We start from the raw sequence: 24,729 nt of genomic DNA, 5'->3' as shown, positions 1-24,729 counted from the left end.
AATATCCATTGCCTTCCCTTCATCCACTTTCCTGGTAACCTCCTCGAAAAACTCCAACAGATTGGTCAAACATGACCTACCACTCACAAAGCCATGTTGACTCTCCCTAAAAAGTCCCTGTCTATCCAAATGCTTGTAGATTCTGTCTCTTAGTACTCCCTCCAATAACTTACCTACTACCGACATTAAACTTACTGGCCTATAATTTCCCGGATTACTTTTCGATCCTTTTTTAAACAACGGAACAACATGAGCCACTCTCCAATCCTCCAGCACCTCACCTGTAGAGAGCAACATTTTAAATATTTCTGCCAGGGCCCCTGCAATTTCAACACCAGTCTCCTTCAGTCTCAGTCCCATTAAACTTTTCACCTTTCACCTCTGTTTGTAGAAACCTCAGTGGAAAAAACCTGCTTGCATTTACCCTATCTGTTGTTGGGTGCCGTTGAATCACTGTCAACTCATGGTGAAACATAGAAACATAGAAACATAGAAAATAGGTGCAGGAATAGGCCATTCGGCCCTTCGAGCCTGCACCGCCATTTATTATGATCATGGCTGATCCTCCAACTCAGAACCCCGCCCCAGCCTTACCTCCATATCCCCTGACCCCCGTAGCCACAAGGGCCATATCTAACTCCCTCTTAAATATAGCCAATGAACTGGCCTCAGCTGTTTCCTGTGGCAGAGAATTCCACAGATTCACCACTCTCTGTGTGAAGAAGTTTTTCCTAATCTGGTCCTAAAAGGCTTCCCCTCTATCCTCAAACTGTGGCCCCTCGTTCTGGACTTCCCCAACATCGGGAACAATCTTCTTGCATCTAGCCTGTCCAATCCCTTTAGGATCTTATACGTTTCAATCAGATCCCCCCTCAATCTTCTAAATTCCAAGGAGTACAAGCCCAGTTCATCCAGTCTTTCTTCATATGAAAGTCCTGCCATCCCAGGAATCAATCTGGTGAACCTTCTTTGTACTCCCTCTATGGCAAGGATGTCTTTCCTCAGATTAGGGGACCAAAACTGCACACAATACTCCAGGTGTGGTCTTACCAAGGCCTTGTACAACTGCAGTAGTACCTCCCTGCTCCTGTACTCGAATCCTCTTGCTATAAATGCCAGCATACCATTCGCCTTTTTCACCGCCTGCTGTAACTGCATGCCCACTTTCAATGACTGGTGTATAATGACACCCAGGTCTCGTTGCGCCTCCCCTTTTCCTAATCGGCCACCATTCAGATAATAATCTGTTTTCCTATTTTTGCCACCAAAGTGGATAACTTCACATTTATCCACATTAAATTGCATCTGCCATGAATTTGCCCACTCACCCAACCTATCCAAGTCACCCTGCATCCTCTTAGCATCCTCCTCACAGCTAACACTGCCACCCAGCTTCGTGTCATCCGCAAACTTGGAGATGCTGCATTTAATTCCCTCATCCAAGTCATTAATATATATTGTAAACAACTGGGGTCCCAGCACTGAGCCTTGCGGTACCCCACTAGTCACCGCCTGCCATTCTGAAAAGGTCCCGTTTATTCCCACTCTTTGCTTCCTGTCTGCTAACCAATTCTCCACCCACACCAATATCTTACCCCCAATACCGTGTGCTTTAAGTTTGCACACTAATCTCCTGTGTGGGACCTTGTCAAAAGCCTTTTGAAAATCCAAATATACCACATCCACTGGTTCTCCCCTATCCACTCTACCAGTTACATCCTCAAAAAATTCTATGAGATTCGTCAGACATGATTTTCTTTTCACAAATCCATGCTGACTTTGTCAGATCATTTCACCGCTTTCCAAATGTGCTGTTATCACATCCTTGATAACTGACTCCAGCAGTTTCCCCACCACTGACGTTAGGCTAACCGGACTATAATTCCCCGGTTTCTCTCTCCCTCCTTTTTTAAAAAGTGAAGTTACATTAGCCACCCTCCAATCCTCAGGAACTAGTCCAGAATCTAACGAGTTTTGAAAAATCATCACTAATGCATCCACTATTTCTTGGGCTACTTCCTTAAGCACTCTAGGATGCAGACCATCTGGCCCTGGGGATTTATCTGCCTTCAATCCCTTCAATTTACCTAACACCACTTCCCTACTAACATGTATTTCGCTCAGTTCCTCCATCTCACTGGACCCTCTGTCCCCTACTATTTCTGGAAGATTATTTATGTCCTCCTTAGTGAAGACAGAACCAAAGTAATTATTCAATTGGTCTGCCATGTCCTTGCTCCCCATAATCAATTCACCTGTTTCTGTCTGCAGGGGACCTACATTTGTCTTTACCAGTCTTTTCCTTTTTATATATCTATAAAAGCTTTTACAGTCCGTTTTTATGTTCCCTGCCAGTTTTCTCTCATAATCTTTTTTCCCCTTCCTAATTAAGCCCTTTGTCCTCCTCTGCTGAACTCTGAATTTCTCCCAGTCCTCAGGTGAGCCACTTTCTCTGGCTAATTTGTATGCTTCTTCTTTGGAATTGATACTAACCCTAATTTCTCTTGTCAGCCACGGGTGCACTACCTTCCTTGATTTATTCTTTTGCCAAACTGGGATAGTGTAGTTGCCCATATGGTTTTCTTGAGAAGATCTGGAAGTGGATTGCCAGGCCGTTCTTCTGTGCAGTTACTGCTGCTGCTCAGGTTGGGGCCCAGCCGGATTCGAACTCAGGACCTTCTGCCTCGAAATCCAATGTTGGTGCCACTACAGCACTGGCTAGCCCATTCCATTACCCTATTTCTTCTCTGTACTCTTTCAACCTCTTTGCCATAGAGGGAGTACAAAGAAGGTTCACCAGATTGATTCCTGGGATGGCAGGTCTTTCATATGAAGAAAGACTGGATGAACTGGGCTTGTACTCGTTGGAATTTAGAAGATTGAGGGGGGATCTGATTGAAACGTATAAGATCCTAAAGGGATTGGACAGGCTAGATGCGGGAAGATTGTTCCCGATGTTGGGGAGGTCTAGAACGAGGGGTCACAGTTTGAGGATAGAGGGGAAGCCTTTTAGGACCGAGGTTAGGAAAAACTTCTTCACACAGAGAGTGGTGAATCTGTGGAATTCTCTGCCACAGCAAACTGTTGAGGCCAGTTCATTAGCTATGTTTAAAAGGAAGTTAGATATGGCCCTTGTGGCTACAGGGGTCAGGGGGTATGGAGGGAAGGCTGGGTTCTGAGTTGGATGATCAGCCATGATCATAATAAATGGCGGTGCAGGCTCGAAGGGTCGAATGGCCTACTCCTGCACCTATTTTCTATGTTTCTATGTTTCTATTTACATCTTTCCTGTAGATTGGTGACCAAAACTGCACACAATACGCCAAATTACGCCTCACAAATGTCTTAAATAACTTCAACATCACATACCTTCTCCTGTACTCATTACTTTGATTTAAGAAAGCCAATATGCAAAAACCTTTCTTTATGGCTTATTAACCTGTGATGCCACTTTCAGTGAATTATGGACCTGTATTCTCAGATCCCTTGGTTCTTCAGTGCACTACCATTCACTGTGTAAGACCTATGCTGGCTGGTCCTATCAAAGTGTAACACCTCACACTTATCTGTATCATCTTATCTATTTCCATGAAACTTCGATGAATTAGGATAACTACTTAATTGGGCCAATATGTACTGGTTCCGATGTGTCCCAATTAACCAGAATCTCCGCATGTTTTTCTTTTGATTAATTTCTGGCGTTACAAAACATAACATTGTGATGAGGAAGTTTTCAATGAACCCAGATGACTACCTACCTGTTGAAATGCAGTGAGATGTTCAAGTTAACAAAAAAGTGTGGCAAGAAATAGTTGAGTTAAAGAAAAGTAGAGCATTTGCTTCTTCGGGAAGGGACAGACACAGCTGAGTTAAAAAAAACTAGAAAAAGTACAAAGTCATGAGTTCAATAACAGTGAGTACTGGGTGACTATAAACATAAATTTAAAAATAAAGCAGAAATGACTGGCTACATCAGAAAGATAGGTGCATTCAATTGCACAATGGATAACTGGTTCATGTATACTGAGTGATTTGAAAAGTTTTTTGAAGCAAACAAAATAGCCAGTGAGAAGCAAATTCCAGTTTTGCTGAGTGCATTGGGTGGAAGAGCATACAGTTTGCTTATAAGTACGACTGCTCCAACCAAACCAGCTAAAGTGAGCTTTGCTGACATTCTGAAAGTAATGCAGAAACATTTAGAGCTGAAACCACTGTTCAGTGCAGAATGCTTTACATAAGTGGAATCAAAAAGAAAGGAAATCTATTTCAGAAATTGTCTGAACATTTTTAATTCATTGATCAGCTTAATGATGCACTGAGAGATCGTTTAGTTTGTGGAATCTTACAAGAAAACATTCAAAAACAGCTCCTAACGGAAGCACAACTTACATTCAAAAGAACAGTTGAAATAGTTGTATCAATTGAAACAGCAGACAAAGATGTAATTGGCTTGCAGTCAGGAATGAATGTAAGCATGAACAAAATTGCAATGTTTAAACAGAAACCGACCTGGCCAAACAAACTACGTTACCGTTGTGCAGGGGCGCACATACACTAGACCAATGCAGATATCAAGGCAAAAGTTGCAGAAAATGCAAGAAAACAGGACATATACAAAGAGCATGTAGTGCAGACAAAAATAAATGGATGGCACAGGGAAGAGAAAAAGGTAAAAAGTCTAGTCCTGCTGAAAGGTGTCAGCCCAAAACTTCAACTATACTCTTTTCCATAGATGCTGCCTGGCCTGCTGAGTTCCTGCAGCACTTTGTGGGCGTTGCTTAGATTTGAGAGGTAATGAGTTCATCTTTATTATACAAGAGATATGTTCAAAAGTTTTATAACAGCAGGATAGAAACTGTCCTTGAGCCTGGTGGTACATCTTTTCAGTGCTTTGCATCTTCTGCTCAATGGAAGGGGGAGCTAGTAGAAGAAAAATATCAGGGTAGGAAGGGCCTTTGATTATGCTGGCTGCTTTCCTGAGGCAGAGAAAAAAATCCAGTTGCAGTTTCAGAAAGAGCAGAAATCTGCATGCTGCTGATGAAGAATCTGATAATGATAAGAGTGACACAGGACTGAGTAGCTTTGAGATCTACAGTGTGAAAACTAAAAAGAGACGAGCAATATGGCTTACACAGAAGTGAACAGAAAATTAATTAAAATGGAATTGGACACTGGTTTGGCTGTTTCAGTCATTATACAAAATGAGTTTGAATAGCATTTCAAAGATATTGAAATGAAGCCTCCAGATACCCAACAAGGAACTTCTACTGGAGAAAAGATAACTCCTGTGGGAATGACATTTGTAACACTGAAATACAACAACCTATAAGCCACATTGGGGGTGTATGTGGTAAAAACAGGAGGGCCGGCATTGTGACGATGTGAGTAGCTGAAACAACTACAACTTGATTGGAGATCCACCCACCACTTGCATGCCACATCCTCTGCAATAGAGTCAACTGAAAGTGAATTAAGAAAAGTACTAGATGATGCCACAGCAGTGTTGAAGGATGGTATTGGAAAACTCAAACATATCAAGGGTAAGCTATTGTTAAGTAAAAATGCCACACCCAAATTTTACAAATCCCTCCCAGTTCTTTATACTACCCACGATAAAGTATCCAGTAAACTAGATCGTACAGAGGCTGAAGGAATTATTTCCAAGGCTGAGTGGAGCCTATGAGTAACGCCAGTGGACTCATTAGCCAAGAAGGATGGGTATGTCAGGATCTGTGGTGATTTTAAGCTCACCATCAACCAGGTGCTGAAAGAAGATCAATATCCTCTACCCAGGATAGTAGCTATCTTTATAAACCTTGCTGGAAGAAAATACTTCAGCAAACTGGACTTTGCTAAGGTCTTCCTACAGACAGAGATGGAAGAAGAGTTATGTTTCTCACCATAATCATTCACAAAGGTCTTTATCACTATAGTAGGCTTATTATCGGAGTGCTGCATCTGCACTCAGAATGCTATGGACCAGGTCCTCGTTACTGGTAAGGATGACAAGGAACATCTCCAAAACATCCTATGTGGGGATTGAAAGTTGTAGGTGTGGTCAAAATGAAAGCATTGGCTCAAAGCTTTGTTTGGTGGCCTGGGATACATAGTAGATCAAGCAGTTTGCCATGCACTATTCCGGACGCCAACACATCCAGAAGATGCCAAGAGCCCCTCTATCCTTGGGAATGGCCTGCATTACCCTGACAGAGGATTCATGTGGATTTCGCCAGTCCATTCATGAGCACAAATTTCTTGGTAGTAGTGGATGCAGCTACAAAATGGCCAGAATTGTTTGGTAGAAATTCCACTACAGCCATCCACACAGTTGATGTTTTGAGAAGCTTCTTTTTAAGGACTGGTGTTCCAGAACATTTAGTCAGTGACAATGGATCACAGTTTGTTGTGGAAAGTTTCATTCATCCCCGAAAATGAGTGGAATATGACATATTACATCTGCACCATAACAACCTTGGCTTGGTGGAGAGGTTTGCCCAGAGTCTAAAATATGCACCATCAGCAGTGTCAGCAAGACAGTGTCATTAAAATGACGCTGAATCAGAAGCTCACCAATCTCCTCCATGCATATCACAACACAGCACACTCCACAACCAACAACTCACCAGCTATGCTGTTCCTTGGTCATCCCTTGTGTTCACACTTGGATCTCCTCAAACCCAATCTCAGAAGGAGTTTGCAAGGCAAACAGCTGAGACAAATTGAGATCTCCTCAAACAAGAAGATTCAATATTTCATTTCTGGACAAGCAGTCCCGGCAAGGGACTACAAAGTGATCAAAAGTGTGTATTTGGAAAGATTAAGGACAGAACTGGACCACTCTCCTACACAGTGGAGATTGCATCTGATGCCATCTGGAGACGACAAATCGATCAGTTGAGGAGAGAAGAGTCAATTGTTAGAGAAGAAAGGTGTCGAGAGCCATCAGAACCACTTCCTGCAGTCCCAGAGTCAACTCAACTCCTACAACCACCATAGAAGAGAACCCAGAACCTAAGATTGTTTCACATACACCAGTCTCACCTGCCAAGGAGAGTGACCCCCTCCCCCACAGCAAAGATGCTATCCTAAAAGAGTAAGAAATCTTCCACAGTGATTAACCCTTTAGGTATGAATGGGACAACTTAAAAATTTACTCTGCTGTAGATGTCTCTATAGTAGCTATAATATATAATATACCATATAGAGTATATACGTATATAAGTTGAGATGCATTCCATATTGAATTGGAGTTTATAGCTAAGTAGGGAGGAATGTTATGTATTTAATATTTTAGTGGTATTTGAGTAATACTGTAAATATATTGTTTGATTAAGCATTCTTTGTTTAAATAATTGATTATGGTTTATATATAAAAGTATATGAATGGCATATGTCACGGTGCTGCCATGTTTTATGTGCGCACCTCACTACAGTAAAAACCAAGAGTACTCGTTTATCCTGGTCTCCCCATGTTTTTCTTTCGATTAATTTCTGGAGATACAAAACATAACAGTAATATTCTACTTTGTTCTGTATGTCATTTAAATACATAAATTGTTACTCAGTTAAACAGTAGATTGTCCTTTTTATACCTTTTTAACTATTTCCATGAAACTTCGACTAATTAGGATAGCCACTCAATTGGGCCAAAATGTACTGGTCCCGATTCACCGGAATCCACTGTATTTTCAACATTTACATGTTTCAACCACAATCTTCAGTCATCTTACTTCAACCTTTTTGAAAAATATTTGCTGACCAATTAATGAGAGCAGAGAGAAACAATTGTCCAGTTTTGATGAAAATTCTTTGGCCTGAAAAGCAAAATGTTTCTCTTTACACAAACACTGATTGCTAGACTAAATGTTTCTTGCACGTTTTGCTTTGATTTCAGATTTCCAGCATCCACAGTTTCTCCCTTTGGGAAAATCATGTGACACAGAAACATTTTATTTGGAGAGATAAAATACGCATGGATGCAACAGGCACTGATTAAGGCTCATCAACAAATCAGGAAATCATTCAAATTTTTTTCAGTACATCTAACTTATGGCCACAGATAAGTATGTGGTATTTAGCAGAACTGGGAGAAAAACTTTCTGAAAAGAACAGGAAGGAGGATCGAGCCAATGTTGTAGTGCTTAGGTGGGTTTTGAAGATATGAGGAAAATAAACAATGGAAAAAATAGGGGAGGAATATACTTACTGTATGTCACAAAATTTCATTGAGAGGATCTCCACACATAAATAAGCTGCCTCAAAGTTTCTGATTTTAATAATGTATTCTTTGAGGATGTGAACTTCAGCAAAAGACAGACAATAAACAAGGGCAACTGAATTGCAAGTCAACTTTGTTTCTCAACAAGGCAATCTTGTGTATTGTACAGTTACTCCAAAAGAGAGAGAATGAGGAGGGAATGTTAGATATAGGCTAAAACACTGGGGTGCTGATACCCTAGCAAATGCACTTTTGAATACAAGATTGTTATAATCAATATTTATGTATCTATGTTTAATCTCCCATTTCCACATGTTTTTACAGGAGCTGAACTACCTCACAGGAGTTGAACTTGTTCAGATTTTTTTTTACAGGAGCTGCACTACTTTCTCCAACTGCTCAAAATTCCCTTTTAAGCAGTTGGACAAAAGAGACAAACTCTATTCAGAGTTATATCAGACTGCCCCAAAACAAACCCAATGAATGGTAGCAACAGTCAACCATGAGGCAGAAGGTTGTCAGTATAAATTACATTTCATAAAATGAGCACGTACCACGGAGTCATGCCAATACATTTGAGCAAATAGCACACTGCCAAAGGTGGCTTCTTTTGGAAGAAATGTTAAACTGAGATCCCATTACCAACTAAGGGTATGTAAAAGATACCATGGCATTATTTGAAGTTGAGTAGGAACATTAACATAGTTAACATTTGTTCCTCAATCAAAACAAAGATGTAAATTACAAACAGTTTATTTCATTACTGTTTTAGGAGTCTTGCTTGTAATATGACTACCATTGCCCCTCCATTGTAACAGTGACTGTATTTTACAAATTGTGCTTTAGATGCTAAACACTTTGATATAACCTGAGATTGATAAGGGCACCGTGGAAATGTATTGTTTGTTTTCATTTCTTCTGCATTTTCTCCAAGTACAAATTTTTGATTACCACTTGCACTAATCTCTGTTCTTTGCTCCTTTATTCTTCAGTTGCTATAAATACACCAACATGCATTTTCTTCTACCTCCTTTCAGTAACTGCAAGCTTTTAAAATCATGACACACTTTACACACTCCTCTTCTATCATGTTCTTTTGCAGAATTATGAAGCTTCTTCCCTCTTTCCTGTCTTTTTTTAAAAATCTTGCTTTAACTTTCATATCTTTAACATTCAGGCTAAATAACAATTAATAACTGCTTTCTATTTTAAATCATGTTGTATTTTGAGAACGAAAATGGACTTCCATTCTGTCACATCTTCAGGATATTTGAAACCCCAAGCTTATATGTACAGAGCACCCTAGTGTGACATTTTTTTTCTCTCCATTTCCCTTACCAGTTATCCTGTGGTGAAATTGGTTTATCGGTGTCAGTTTTGTTCTACAGCCTCATCTTCACTAAGAAATAGATGAAAACTGCCCACAACTCATTTCAAATCGGGCTCTTCAAAACAGATGGTATTTTAATCCCATCAGTCTGAACTAGATTTAAACCCAGGTCACTGAGGTAAAAATAATACTGTCTAATCCATTGCACCACTCAGATCTCAGAGTTCAATTTAAATGCAAACACAATCATGAACTATGAGACTGTTTTTAATAACCTTCAACAGTACTGAAGTACTGATCCTGTAAAACATATTTCAAAATCAGTTGCTACATGCAATTATTGGTATTTATTTTCTAAATATGCTAGGGCACAGAATATATTGTTTTTATGAAAATCTTTCCACCTAATGATGAGCATTCTGCTTTGCATGCCACCTTTCACAAACATGGGGGTGTATTTTTAAACAATCATTTAGGTTTAGGCGTCTTTTCAGTAAAGTGGCATGAGAAACACTGAGAGCGATATGAGAATCAGAATTGGGAATTTTAATGAAAATGTTAACATAAATGACAAAAAAATCTTGAAATTTCTCATTTTAATGAATCCCAAATGTCATGGAAACATCCCCAGCAGGCTTTGAGATATCACGCAAATTCCCACTAATCAGTTCTTCAGTAGTGCTCCTGCAACTAATCAGCTTGCCATTTGTAGCTTAAATCCAGCTTGGGGACAAATGTTATCATGCAGGATGCCATTTTCTGAAATCAGCAGGCACAGCAGTTTCGGAGACATTTGGCAAAGCTGTGACAAAATGAACAGACATACTCTTAAAAAATTAGTTGGAAAAATTGTTTGAAAGAGGAACTTCAAAACATGACACAAAGGAGATAGAATTTTGAATCTAGAAAAAGCAATTGTGAGGGGTGATGTATTTAATTAATTCTTTAAATTATTATATTTTTACATTAATTTATGTTCAAAATTTTAAAAATTAATACATGCCACATAGAAATGCCTAATTTTATACTGATGGCACTTTGATTCTGATTATGCATAAGTTTTTGATTTATCAGCTGCTGTCTACAATGTGACACTTAAATCCTGGGAGTAAACCAGTTTTGTGAACTTCTCAGCACGTCAGCTGGAAAATTACACATTTTTGGAGTTTAATATTGTAAGTCTCAAGAATTAAAACTACTAAAGCTGCAATATCTGCGCATTAGAGAGAGAGATACCAGCAAACCTCTGCAAAATTTCAATGTTATATTGCCCTTTTATTAATTTATAATAATCCGCTGTTAAGATATTTATCCACACCAGACAAACTTACCATTTTATATTTTTCCCTCAGATCTTATATCTCCTGTGGTCTTTTGCTCATACAATACATTCAAAAACTTTTAGCAGCTATTCAAAACTGTGATGTTTAAGATTAGCAGAGATGTAGAGTACTGTGAATTGTGATATTACGTTGCTAATGTGAAATTGTGCATGATTTGTTCGTCTTACTGCTACTTACTGAGGAATGCTCCTCCAGAATGAGGCTGTTTGTAATTCGTGCTTCTGCTTTTTTAGGGATAGATTATCAGATCAGAAAAATGAAAAAGAAATGATTGCTTTTATATTTTGATATACATACACACACATTCACCCACCCACCCACATAGGTAAGAACACACATATACATTCATCCATCTACAGGCACATGTGCACGCACTAGAATCATTGAAATTAAAAAGGAAGCAACTACATGCAAAATGAGAGAGCTGATATTCCTGCTTCAACTGATGTCAGGCTTTGCCAGTTCTACTGCAGCAGGAGAAAAGCTAGCAAAGCCAATGATGGTTCAGACTGGAGGGGGAGGGGGACAATGGAAGCAGTAAAGTGGGATTATTTTGACAGACAACAGTGTTGTCAATAAAAAGTTACTTTGCTTGTGAAGCAGCAAGTTTGAGTCCCAGGGTTTTTGAGTTTCTTTTTGAAATTTTCAGTGGGAACTCTGGGTGGGGCGCCTCGCGAAACGCAGCGTCTCACCTCAGAGGAAGGAAAACCTGATGTCCGCCTCACCCTCCAGCAAGCACGCTTCCTGTTGGCTGAAGAAGGAGCTGCAGCACCGACAGTAGACATGAAGAAATTGGAGGCCCCCTCTTCCCTGTCCTCCTGTCTGAAGGAGGTGGCATGTAGGCGAGATGCCTAAAGATGGAAATAAAGAATAAATGGACAACAGAAGGTGCACACACCCCTTGTATGAAATTCAAACTAATTTTTATCACATTAATCCTTTTTTGAATGTTTTCTTGTTAAAACTGATGTGTTTTAAAACAAATTAAAGGAACTGACCTTGATAACTGCTTGTTTTGTTTACCTATTCAGTTACTGATTCCAAATGGATATCACAAATTCATACCAAAAATTACTATGAATGATTGCAGTGTTTCATTTTGGGGTTCCTGGACAGTTTCACTTGTATTATATTTCCCTATTAATGGCTCTGGTTTCTAAATTGTGTTTGTTCTTCTGGATTTATAGCATCTGCAGAACTGCTTGTGCTTACCAAAAGTAAATATTCCAGATTCATTTGGACCTCTTCCAGAAAGACCAATAAAGTGGCTTAACAGCTGCTATTAACAGCACGAGATCTTCAGCATTAATATGACACTTAATTCAACAAAGGTGAAGATCAATTGAGGGAAAATTCCATCTCCACCTCAACTAACTTTCAGATTGTGGATTCCCCCAATGATTAAATCAACACTATAAGGGGTCCTGTTGCATCTTCTGTTTTCTTAATCATAATGTTGATCTTAGTGGTTGGTGACGTAGGTGGGGTTGAATCTTGGCATACCTGGGAGTCAATCCCCAGAATATTCTACCAGAGTCACTAAATTTTCCAGAACTGTACTACTTAACAAAAAAAAACAACAGAAAATTGTGGCTTTAGATAATAAAACTGATGCTCACATTTCACAGAATCAGACTGGTGTCCTTCAAGATTTTTATCTGCAGTGGAAGGAAATCCTTCTTTGCTCTCAATGTCAATGGTCCCTCAACAGAAAAATTGTACCTTTTTTTTGCACAAATTCTGCAAAGTACAGTGATAACTCAAGTTCACCACATGGGGCCAACAAATACATGTAATTTGTTATTAGCATCAGATAAGATGAGAAAGTCATTCTTCACAAAATCCTGAAGCAAGGTTGCTGCTCACTGCAACAAACCTTAGCTAATGTTCTTATTACAGAGAACAAAGAATCATTTATTTACAATAATCTGATGATCGTGTCTCCTGATTAAAATATTTGCAGTCTGATATGGGTACAAGCTTATAAAATTGAACAACTGGACTCCATTAAAACAACATGAATCATTTTCCTTGAAGTGCCTATTTCACTCTCATAAGCTTCCAGCTGAAATTATCCCAAGATCCCAAAAAGAAAGGATAACTGCTTTGTTTGGAATAATTTTTATTTGAAAGATAACTGAATTTTTATACTTCATCTCAAATTTAAAGTCAAATGAATGTTAGTTATATTTTAATAGATCATCAATTAAAATGACAATGAATGCAGACTTAAAAAGTTATGACTTTAGTTAAAAATGTGAAAAATTTTCATCAAAAGATGAAAAATATTTTCAGACTATGAAACACACCATGAGTGTGCACTTAGCTGCACTATGCAAACTGCAACATTATATATTCTCAAAAGGTTACTCATTATTTTGTGACTGTGAACAGCATCAATAATGAAAACAATACCACAGCAAAATAGTTTGTTACACGTAATATGTTGTACACGTACAAGCTGACCTGGAAGAATATGGAAGTTAAAAAATCTCTCATCGTACAAAGAATGAAAACACTACAATTTAACCAGGACAACAAACCTTAACTTACACAGCATGAACATTGAAACAGGTCCACCAGCACCCTACTCCCAACTGCAGAGTTATCTTTCTTTAGGTCACCTTATGCCAATGGTTAAAATGGGGTGGATTATTTTCTATTGCTATGCTGGCTTTTTAAGTAAAATTTCCCATTTGATATAGTGCTTCTTGCCCATACAAGTCCTAATCTGTTGTTCAGGCCCACCAGCAAACCAGTTTACCATCTCAATCCCAGTGACCATCTCTCTATCTGACAGAATACTTATCAGAATCACTTTGCCCCACCTTCCTGAAAACGCCATAGTTTTATGTGCAGTTCAATTTCATTGAAAAGTCACAAAGGAAAACTGGTGCTTCCAACATCTGAAATGAATCATATGAATTCCTAAGTCCAATACAGAAGCTGCAGAGGAGAAGGAAAGCAACTGACAGACTGGGATAGGCTGGATCACACGAGGGTCAAAGTGATTTGAAACCCAGTATTTAAAAGAGTCACTAGCAATAGTAGAATCAGAGTCAGGTTTGGTATCACTGACATATGTCATGGAATTTGTTGTTTTATGGCATCATACAGTGCAAGAAAAAAATTACTGTGTTATAAATAAATAAACATTGCAAAAGACAAATAACAAGGTATTGTTCATGGATTCAGAGAATGCTCAGAAATCTGAATGCAGAGGGAATGACTTGTTCTTAACACATTAACATGATCACTGCCAAAAAATGGAGAGGTGAGTGAATGTAAGGTTGAGTCGAGGGTTCAAGCATATGGGTGCAAGGCAAAGTCAAGGCGAAGTCAAGGCATGTTTGAGGCAAAGTCAGGGCGAGCGGACTGCAGCAAAGTTGGAGCAGAGGAGAGGCAGATTTGAAGCCCATTCACCTAAACCGAGAGTGAGGTTTGATTACTCAAGTGCCAGGCTGATTTGCATAGGTCGGGTATGGGCCGAAACATGGAGGCGGGTTCCAGACCCAGAGTGTATCGATGAACCGAGCCTGGGTCCTAATGTGAGGAACGGCCAAATGTTTGGATGATTTAAATGGTAGCAATACAAAAAGTGCATGTATCAGATGGTGAGGGTTTTCAATGATGGTTGCTGCCTTCGTGAGATACCACCTCTTTAAGATGCTGAAGGCGGGGAAGCTTCTGCCCATAATGGAACTGGCTGGGTTTATAAACCCTCTGCAGACTCCTGCAATTCTGTGCATTGCAGCATCCATACAAGACTGTGACACAAGCAGATATAACGTCCTCCATTCTATATCTGTGGAAAGTTGCAAGAACCTTTGATGATATACCAAATCTCCGCAAACTCCTAATGAGGTAAAGTTCTCAGCATGCCTTCTTCGTGATTGCATCAGGATGTGGGGTCCAGGATAGATCCTTTGAGATGCTGGTGTCCAGGAACTTGAAAATGGTTGCCTGTTCCATTATTCCCCCTCTATGAGGACTAGTGTGTGTTGCCTCCATCCTAAAGTGGGCATGCTGACATTGAGTGCAAGGTTGCTGTTGCCAACCATTCAACCAGCCAATCTATCTCACTTCTGATGGCTCCTCATTGAACATCTGAGATTCGTCCTACAACAGTAGTGTCATCAGCGAATTTAGATTAGATTAGATTATGAGAACACTCAGTCCTCTTTTATTGTCATTTAGAAATGCATACATGCATTAAGAAATGATACAATGTTTCTCTGGAGTGATATCACAGAAAACAGGACAAACCAAAGACTAACACTGACAGAACCACATAATTATAACATATAGTTACAGCAGTACAAAGCAATACCATAATTTGATGAAGAACAGACCATGGGCACAGTAAAAAAAAAGTCTCAAAGTCCCGAGTCCCCGATAGCAGGCGGCAAAAAGGAGAAACCCCCTGCCATAAACCTCCAGGCACCGTCAACTTGCTGATACCTTGGAAGCAGCCGACCACAGCTGACACTGAGTCCATCCGTCCAAAAACTTCGAGCTTCTGACAAGCCTCTCTGATACAGCCTCCCGAGCGCCATCCTCTGCCGAGCGCCTTTGACCTCTCCCCGGCCGCTGAAACACACAAAGGCGAGGATTTCGGGGCCTTCTGCTCTGGAGATTCCAGTTACCACACAGCAGCAGCGGCAGCGAAGCGGGCATTTCAGAAGTTTTCCAGATGTTCCTCCGTGCTCTCACGTCTGTCTCCATCAAATCAGAATTGTGCATGGTCCCCTACTTGACAGATAACAGATATCATCACTGAAGTGGCCGGGCGCGCTGCTGTCGGGTCGCCATCTTCTCCCCCCTCCCGGATGATGATGTTTGAGAGTTGCCTGAAGTCCCTGTCAGGCAATAATGACTTCTCCTTGCCAAAGACCCCTTCACAACAGGTTCTTCCTTTGGTGGATGGGGTGGCTAAGATGCTACAGGGGACCTCCACAATACAGAAGTTTGAATGATGTAAATTCAACCTTACAGAATTCACAAATTACGACTGAAAAATTTGAGATGCAAATGAAATTCACTCTTACAGAAATTATGTGAAAAAAGTAAGTAAATAATCTTGTGTTTCAGCTCATGTTTCCACATGCAATGTTGTAGACTGACACATTCCATCGTCTAGGACTATATGACACAGGATTTATGGGGAAAAGTCCAAAGTAAATGGAAAGGTACGTCGCATCCAGAGTTTCTCCAGTTAGTGGACGACTTCCCTCCTCGCCTCTCTGACGTAGTGGGGAACCGCGTACAAAGCAAGTTACAGCAGTGGTTTGCCATTGCCTTCTACATACATGTCACCATATACATTCATTCCCTTCCAGACATACTCAGTAAATCCAAGTAACCTAATAGATGAAATCATGAAAGACTGAATTCAACAGGACAGATGAACAACCGATGTGCAAAACACAACAAACTGTGCAAATACAAATTTTAAAAAAAGAAATAATCACAATAAATAAATAAGCAATACATATTTAGAACATGAGACAATGAGTCCTTGAAGTGACTCCAAAGGTTGTGGGAACAGTTCAGTGATGGGGGCGAGTGAAGTTGAATGAAGTTATCCCCACTGGTTCAAGAGCCTGATGGTTGAGGGGTAAATAACTGTTCCTGAACCTGACAGTGTGGGTCCTGAAGTTTCCTGTACCTCCTTTCTGATGGCAGCAGTGAGAAGAGAGTGAGGCCTGGGTGCTGGGGGCCCTTGATGATGGATGCTACTTTCCTGCAACAGTGCTCCATGTAGATGTGCTCAATGGTGGGAAGGGCTTTACCTGTAACAGACCGGGCCATGTCCACTACTTTTTGTAGGATTTTCTGTTCAAAGACTTTGGAAGTTTAATATCACCGGCATATGTCATGAAATTTGTTGTCTTTGTGGCAGCAGTACAATGCAATACGTAATAATAGAGAAAAAAACAGTCTCGTCCATTAATGGTTTGTTCCAGTATCCAATTTCTCGCCAGCTGGTCCCAGTTCCCTAACCATTGGAGTGGACTTTGTTAATCTGGGCATCGTCTGCGCCAGCGTTACTTTTCCTGCTCTTGTCACATTCATTTGGAGGGTTTTGTGGGCAGATGTAGCATAAGCATAGAACCATAGAAACTACAGCACAGAAACAGGCCCTTTGGCCCTTCTTGGCTGTGCCGAACCATTTTCTGCCTAGTCCCACTGACCTGCACACGGACCATATCCCTCCATACACCTCCCATCCATGTATCTGTCCAATTTATTCTTAAATATTAAAAAAGAACCCACATTTACCACCTTGTCTGGCAGCTAATTCCATACTCCCACCACTCTCTGTGTGAAGAAGCCCCCCCAATGTTCCCTTTAAACTTTTCCCCTCTCACCATTAACCCATGTCCTCTGGTTTTTTTCTCCCCTTGCCTCAGTGGAAAAAGCCTGCTTGCATTCACTCTATCTATACCCATCATAATTTTATATACCTCTATCAAATCTCCCCTCATTCTTCTACGCTCCAGGGAATAAAGTCCTAACCTATTCAACCTTTCTCTGTAATTGAGTTTCTCAAGTCCCGGCAACATCCTTGTAAACCTTCTCTGCACTCTTTCAACCTTATTTATATCCTTCCTGTAATTTGGTGACCAAAACTGAACACGATACTCCAGATTCGGCCTCACCAATGCCTTATACAACCTCATCATAACATTCCAGCTCTTATACTCAATACTACGATTAATAAAGGCCAATGTACCAAAAGCTCTCTTTACGACCCTATCTACCTGTGACGCCACTTTTAGGGAATTTTGTATCTGTATTCCCAGATCCCTCTGTTCCACTGCACTCCTCAGTGCCTTACCATTAACCCTGTATGTTCTACCTTCGTTTGTCTTTCCAACGTGCAATACCTCACACTTGTCAGTATTAAGCTCCATCTGCTATTTTTCAGCCCATTTTTCCAGCTGGTCCAAGTCCCCCTGCAGGCTCTGAAAACCTTCCTCACTGTCTACTACACCTCCAATCTTTGTATCATCAGCAAACTTGCTGATCCAATTTACCACATTATCATCCAGATCATTGATATAGATGACAAATAACAATGGACCCAGCACTGATCCCTGTGGCACACCATTAGTCACAGGCCTCCACTCAGAGAAGCAATTTTCTACCACCACTCTCTGGCTTCTTCTATCGAGCCAATGTCCAATCCAATTTACCACCTCTCCATGCATACCTAGCGACTGAATTTTCCTAACTAACCTCCCATGCGGGACCTTGTCAAAGGCCTTACTGAAGTCCATGTAGACAATATCCACTGCCTTCCCTTCATCCACTTTCCTGGTAACCTCCTCGAAAAACTCCAACAGATTGGTCAGACATGACCTACTACGCACAAAGCCATGTTGACTCTCCCTAATAAGCCCCTGTCTATCCAAATGCTTGTAGATTCTGTCTCTTAGTACTCCCTCCAATAACGTACCTACTACTGACGTTAAACTCACCAGCCTATAATTTCCCGGATTACTTTTCGATTCTTTTTTAAACAACGGAACAACATGAGCCACTCTCCAATCCTCCGGCACTTCACCCGTAGACAGCGACATTTTAAATATTTCTGCCAGGGCCCCCGCAATTTCAACACTAGTCTCCTTCAAGGTCCGAGGAAACACCCTGTCAGGTCCCGGGGATTTATCCACTTTAATTTTCCTCAAGACAGCAAGCACCTCCTCCTTTTCAATCTGAACAGTTGCCATGGTCTCAGTACTTGATTCCCTCAATTCCATAGATTTCATGCCAGCTTCCTTAGTAAACACAGACGCAAAAAACCTATTTAAGATCTCCCCCATTTCCTTTGGTTCCGCACAAAGCCGACCACTCTGATCTTCAAGAGGACCAATTTTATCCCTTACAATCCTTTTGCTCTTAATATACTTGTAAAAGCTCTTTGGATCAAGGCAACCTCATGTCTTCTTTTTGCCCTCCTGATTTCTTTCTTAAGTATTTTCTTGCACTTCTTATACTCCTCAAGCACCTGATTTACCCCCTGTTTCCTATACATTTCATACAACTCTCTCTTCTTCTTTATCAGAGTTGCAATATCCCTTGAGAACCAAGGTTCCTTATTCCTATTCAATTTGCCTTTAATCCTGACAGGAACATACAAACTCTGCACTCTCAAAATTTCCCCTTTGAAGGCTTCCCACCTACTAGTCACATCTTTGCCAGAGAACAACCTGTCCCAATCCACGCTTTTTAGATCCTTTCTCATTTCTTCAAATTTGGCCTTCTTCCAGTTCAGAGCCTCAACCCTAGGACCAGATCTATCCTTGTCCATGATCAAATTGAAACTAACGGCGTTATGATCACTGGAACCAAAGTGCTCCCCTACACAGACTTCTGTCACTTGCCCTAATTCGTTTCCTAACAGGAGATCCAATATTGCATCCCCTCTAGTTGGTCCCTCTATATACTGATTTAGAAAACTTTCCTGAACACATTTTACAAACTCTAAACCATCTAGACCCCTAACAGTATGGGAGTCCCAATCAATGTATGGAAAATTAAAATCCCCTACCACCACAACTTTATGTTTCCTGCAGTTGTCTGCTATCTCTCTGCAGATTTGTTCTTCCAAGTCTCGTTGACTATTGGGTGGTCTGTAATACAATCCCACTAATGTGGCCATACCTTTCCTGTTTCTCAGCTCCACCCATAAGGACTCAGTAGACAAGCCCTCTAATCTGTCCTGCCTGAGCACTGCTGTAATATTTTCCCTAACAAGCAATGCTACTCCCCCAACTTTCATTCCTCTGCCTCGATCACATCTGAAACATTGGAACTCTGGAATATTAAGCTGCCAGTCCTGCCCCTCCTGTAGCCAAGTTTCACTAATTGCTACAACATCATAATTCCACGTGTCAATCCACGCCCTCAACTCATCCGCCTTCCCCGCAATACTCCTAGCATTGAAATATATACACCTCAGAAGATTTTTACCACCACTCAGAACCTTTCTATCAGCGGATTTGCTTAAACTTTCAATATCATTTATTTTCACCCCAGCCACACTGTCAGCTCTGGCACTCTGGTTCCCATCCCCCTGCAAATCTAGTTTAAAGCCTCCCCAATAGCACTAACAAACCTCCCTGAAAGGATATTGGTCCCCCTGTGGTTCAAGTGTAACCCGTCTCTCTTGTACAGGTCCCACCTGACCCTGAAGAGGTCCCAATGATCCTGAAATCTGAAACCCTGCCCCCTACACCAGTTCCTCAGCCACTTGTTCCTCCTCCAGAGCATCCTATTCCTACCCTCACTGGCACCTAGCACAGGTAACAATCCTGAGATTACCGCCCTTGAGGTCCTGCTTTTCAACTTCCTACCAAGCTCTCTATACTCACTGTCCAGGACCTCTTCACTTTTCCTTGCTATGTCATTGGTGCCTATGTGCACCACGACATCTGGCTGGTCACCCTCCCACTTCAGAATGTCATGCAATCGATCAGAGACATCCTTGACCCTAGCACCTGGGAGGCAACAAACCATCCTGGATTCTCTGTCACGACCACAGAACCTCCTATCTGCACCTCTAACTATCGAGTCCCCTATCACTACCGCTATCCTCTTTTTCCACCCTCCCTTCTGCACTGCAGAGCCAGACTCAGTGCCAGAGATCCGGCTACTGCAGCTTGTCCCAGGTAAGTCATCCCCCCCAACAGTATCCAATGCGGTATACTTGTTGCTGAGGGGAATGGCCACAGGGAAACCCTGCTCTGCCTGCCCTTTCCTCTTCCCTCGCCTGACAGTGACCCAATTTCCTGTCCTCTGCTCCTTTGGTGTAACTACCTCCCTGTAGCTACGATCTATAATCTCCTCATTCTCCCGAATGATCCGCAGGTCATCCAGCTCCTGCTCCAGTTCCCTAACGTGGTTTGTCAGGAGCTGCAGCTGGATGCACTTCTTGCAGGTGTCGTTGTCAGGGACACCGGAGGGCTCCCTGACTTCCCACATCCTGCAAGAGGAGCATTCCAACATCCTGCCTGCCATTCTCTCTACGCTAGACAATCTGAACAAAAAACTTACTGGAACCTACCCTGGCCTGTGCCTGTTCTCGCCGAAGCCTGTTTGAGCCAAAGCCATCCCACTCTGACTCAGTCCACTCCGACGATGGCCGCTACAACGATGGCCGCTGTATATGGTGGTCTGCTTTTTAAACCTTGGCGCGCTATGTCACGTGCCTGCGCAGTGCAGACTCTTCTCCCCGAGCAGTTCTTTAAAAAAAAACGACTATTTCGACCCGAAATTCTTCCGCTCACTTCTTCAGCTACTTGCTTCGACTGATCCAACCCAAGATCCAGCCCAAGACTCCAACTGGGCCGCCACCTCCAGGACCTGAACCCCGGACCCTTGCACTGCAGAACCCAGACAGTTCCTGGTGTCGGTCTCAGCTTGGAGGGGCAAGGCATTGAAGGTACTGGAGAATGGCAGAGCTAAGGTCCTGTAGGACTTCCAAATACAGACTGATAAGCAGGAACTGGCCAACCAACCAGACATAGTAATACTGGACAAGGAACAGAAGAAAGCAATAGTAATAGATGTGGCAATCCTGAATGACAGTAACATCAGGAAGAAAGAATATGAGAAGCTGGAGAAATACTGGCTTGAAAGAGCAGATAGAAAGGATGTAGAAGGTTAAAGCCAGGGTAATCCCAGTGGTGATAGGAGCACTTGGAACTGTGACAGCTGGACTGGGAGAGTGGCTCCAACAAACCCCAGGAACATCATCTGAGATCTCAGTCCTGTACAGCGCACTCTAGGGACAGCAATCAGGGTGAGAAAAAATATATAGTTAAATTAAAGAAGTAGTGCAAACATGAAAATGAAGCAGTGACGTATTGTTCATGGGTTCAATGTCCATTCAGAAATCAGATGGTAGAGGGAAAGAAGCTGTTCCTGAATTGTTAGGTGTGTGCTGTCAGGCTTCTGTACCTCTTTCCTGATGGTAGCAAAGAGAAGAAGGCATGTCCTGGGTGATGGGGTCCTCAATGATGGATACCACCTTTTTGAGGCATCGCTCTTTGAAGATGTCCTGGATACTACGGAGGCTAGTGCTTGAGATGGAGCTGACTCAGTTTACAACTCTCTGCAGCTTATTTCAATCCTGTGCAGTAGCATCCCCCACCCCACCCTATAACAGATGGTGATGCAGCCAGTTAGAATGCTCTCCACAGCACCTTTGTAGAAATTTGCGAGTGTCTTTGGTGCGGCCACCAAACTCTGTGAAGAATAACCACAGTTTAAAACATTCTGTCCCCACGCATTAAGGGGATAGGATTTGCAGGTAAGAAATTACTTGTTCTAGGACTGTGTGTCAGGATAAGTCCATGTCACATTCATGTAATTGGCATAATATCACTGAGCCTGAGAATAGTGACATATATTGAAAAAGGCAAGTGGAAAGGATCTTTCCATGCACATGGGCTGGTAAATGCCTATGCTTTGTGTGCACAAGAGAATCTTGCAGTGGCAGGTCCTGAATCATTTCATTTATCATCCATTATAACACCTTTACTTGTGTTGTTCAGTTTCTTGGGTTACCACTTTTTCTTGTACTATTTGTAAATTTTTACCCTGTTAAACTTCATTTATTGCTACATTCACAGAGACAAGTAAAAGTTGCATCTCACCTTGTCTTTAAGAAGCACTGTACATGTCATAATTATAAACAGTTGCAAATCACAATCAACACACACACAAAATGCTGGAGGAACTCATCAGATCAGGCAGCATCTATGGAAATGAATAAACAGTCAATGTTTCCGACTGAGACCCTTCTGCAGGACTGGAAAAGAAGGGGAAAGACACCAGAATAAAAGGGGGGTGGGAAGGAGGGGAAGAAGGATAGCTAGGTGAAGCCAGATGTTTAGGAAAAGTAAGCGGCTGGAGAGAAGGCAATCTGGAACCTTATAAGAGAAAAGAGTGGACCATAGGAGATAGGGAAGGAGGAGGGGACCCAGGGGGAAGTGATAGATAGGTAAGAAGTGGTAAGAGGTCAGTGTGAGGAATAGAAGAGGGGAGGGGGAAGGATTTTTTTTTAAACCAGAAAGAGAAATCAATATTCATGACATCAAGCTGAAGGCTACTCAGTCAGGATCTAAGGTGTTGCTCCTCCACCCTGAGGGGGCCTCATCCTGGCACATGGACCGACTTGTTGGAACAGGAATAGGAATCAGAATTAAAATGTTTGGCCACCGGGAAGTTCCACTTTTGGCAGATAGAGTGGAGGTGCTCTATGAAGTGGTCCCCCAATTTACAATGGATCTCACCAATGTAGAGGAGGCTGCATCAGGAGCACTGGCACAATGGACAACCCCAGCAGATTCAAAATTTACAAGTCCACGCTGACTGTCTGATCAATCTTTTCAGCCACACCATTCTAAACTTTACAATGCAAAGACATATTTTCCAGATGAAAAGAAATTGGGAATACTGGAGTGAATGCAATTTCCTCACCCATTTTTAAAAAAATCTTAGAATGGAGGTCACTTTGTCCAGAGAACTGGTTGCTCTTGTGGAGCATTTTTTTTAAAAACTGTCTCTTGGTTTGCATTAATGTTTGCCAAAATCCTGAATTCAATATTAGTATCTGCAGAAAGCTTGGATGTTATTGGTCTCCAATTAAGTAAATAATGATACAAATTATTTAATGACTATCTCTGAACAAGAAGTAGCCGATCCCAATGCATTTTAAATCATAGTCGGGGACTGAAAACCAGGCTTGTTTGAAGAAAACCCAGTCCAATTACCATCAGCAAATGATAATTACCTGCAGCACCAGAGGTCCCAATATACCAAACCACTATTATACTAAGATAAGGAATGCCTACTGTTCTATGCCCAGACTGCTTTTCAGTAAATCTGATCATTTGGCTGTTCTTCTCTTACCTGTACACAGCTAAAGGCTAAAGAGCAAAGCTCTAGAGATTAGGATAACAAAGAGACAGAGGAGCATCTACGGGATTGCTTTGAATCAGTGAACTGGATAGTACTCAAGGACTCATCAGAGGATCTGAATGAATACACCATGGTTGTCATGGACATCATTACAACAATTGTAGATGAGTGTTGACCCCACAACATCATTCAGAGTCTTTCCCAAGCCCTAGATGAACCATGAGATCCACAATCTGGGGAAGGCCAGGTCATAGGCATTTAAGTCTGGTGACCAAATATGTTACAAAAGGTCCAGGTACAATCTCCAGAAAGCCATCTCACGAGTGAAGTGGCAATTCTGGACTAAACATGAATCAATGAAGGAGGTTTCACAGCTGTGGCAGGGCTTGAATGCTATCATCTCTTATAAAGTAATATCACACAACATAGGTGACAACAGAGCTTCACTTCCAGATGAGCTCAATGCCTTCTAAAATATGGAGGAACCAACACAAACTCCCACAGCCCTGATGATCCTGTGGTTTCAGTCTCTGTGGGCGACTTAAAAGCAACCTTCAGAAGAGCGAACCCATGGAAAAACATTCAGTCCAGATCTGTGCTGATCAAATGACTGAAGTGTTTAGCGAGATCTTTAACCTCTCACTTTGGCAGTCTGAGGTACTTATCTGCTTTTAGCAGGCTTCAATTATACCAGTGCCTAAGAGGAACATGTTAACCTGCTTCAATGACTATCGTCTGGTGCCACTTACATCCATAGTGATGACATGCTTTGAGAGGAATGTGATGAAACATATCAACTCCTGTCTGAGAAGCGACTTGGACCTGCTCCAATTTGCCTACCATCATTACAGATCCATTGGCTTTTCAGTCAATTCTGCGACATCTGGGTGGTGAAGATGCATACA

The 24,729-nt window shown here is 41.5% G+C and overlaps 1 protein-coding gene across 3 annotated transcripts in view; it reads right to left on the bottom strand.

Annotated features, from left to right (window-relative positions):
* nol4lb (nucleolar protein 4-like b) overlaps positions 1-24,729 on the bottom strand; it is a 348,974-nt gene that overhangs the window by 47,324 nt on the left and 276,921 nt on the right. For 2 of the 3 annotated variants that reach the window (XM_063041305.1, XM_063041307.1), the window contains exon 10: positions 11,584-11,742. The exons of the other annotated variant lie outside the window; for it this stretch is intronic. In XM_063041305.1, the coding sequence (XP_062897375.1) occupies positions 11,584-11,742 (159 nt within the window). The remainder of the gene's footprint in view (positions 1-11,583; positions 11,743-24,729) is intronic. 3 annotated transcript variants of the gene reach the window in all.

Source organism: Mobula hypostoma, chromosome 2 (assembly GCF_963921235.1).
Source record: "Mobula hypostoma chromosome 2, sMobHyp1.1, whole genome shotgun sequence".
Lineage (NCBI taxonomy): Eukaryota > Metazoa > Chordata > Chondrichthyes > Myliobatiformes > Myliobatidae > Mobula > Mobula hypostoma.
This window is presented reverse-complemented; position numbering and strand designations above follow the sequence as displayed.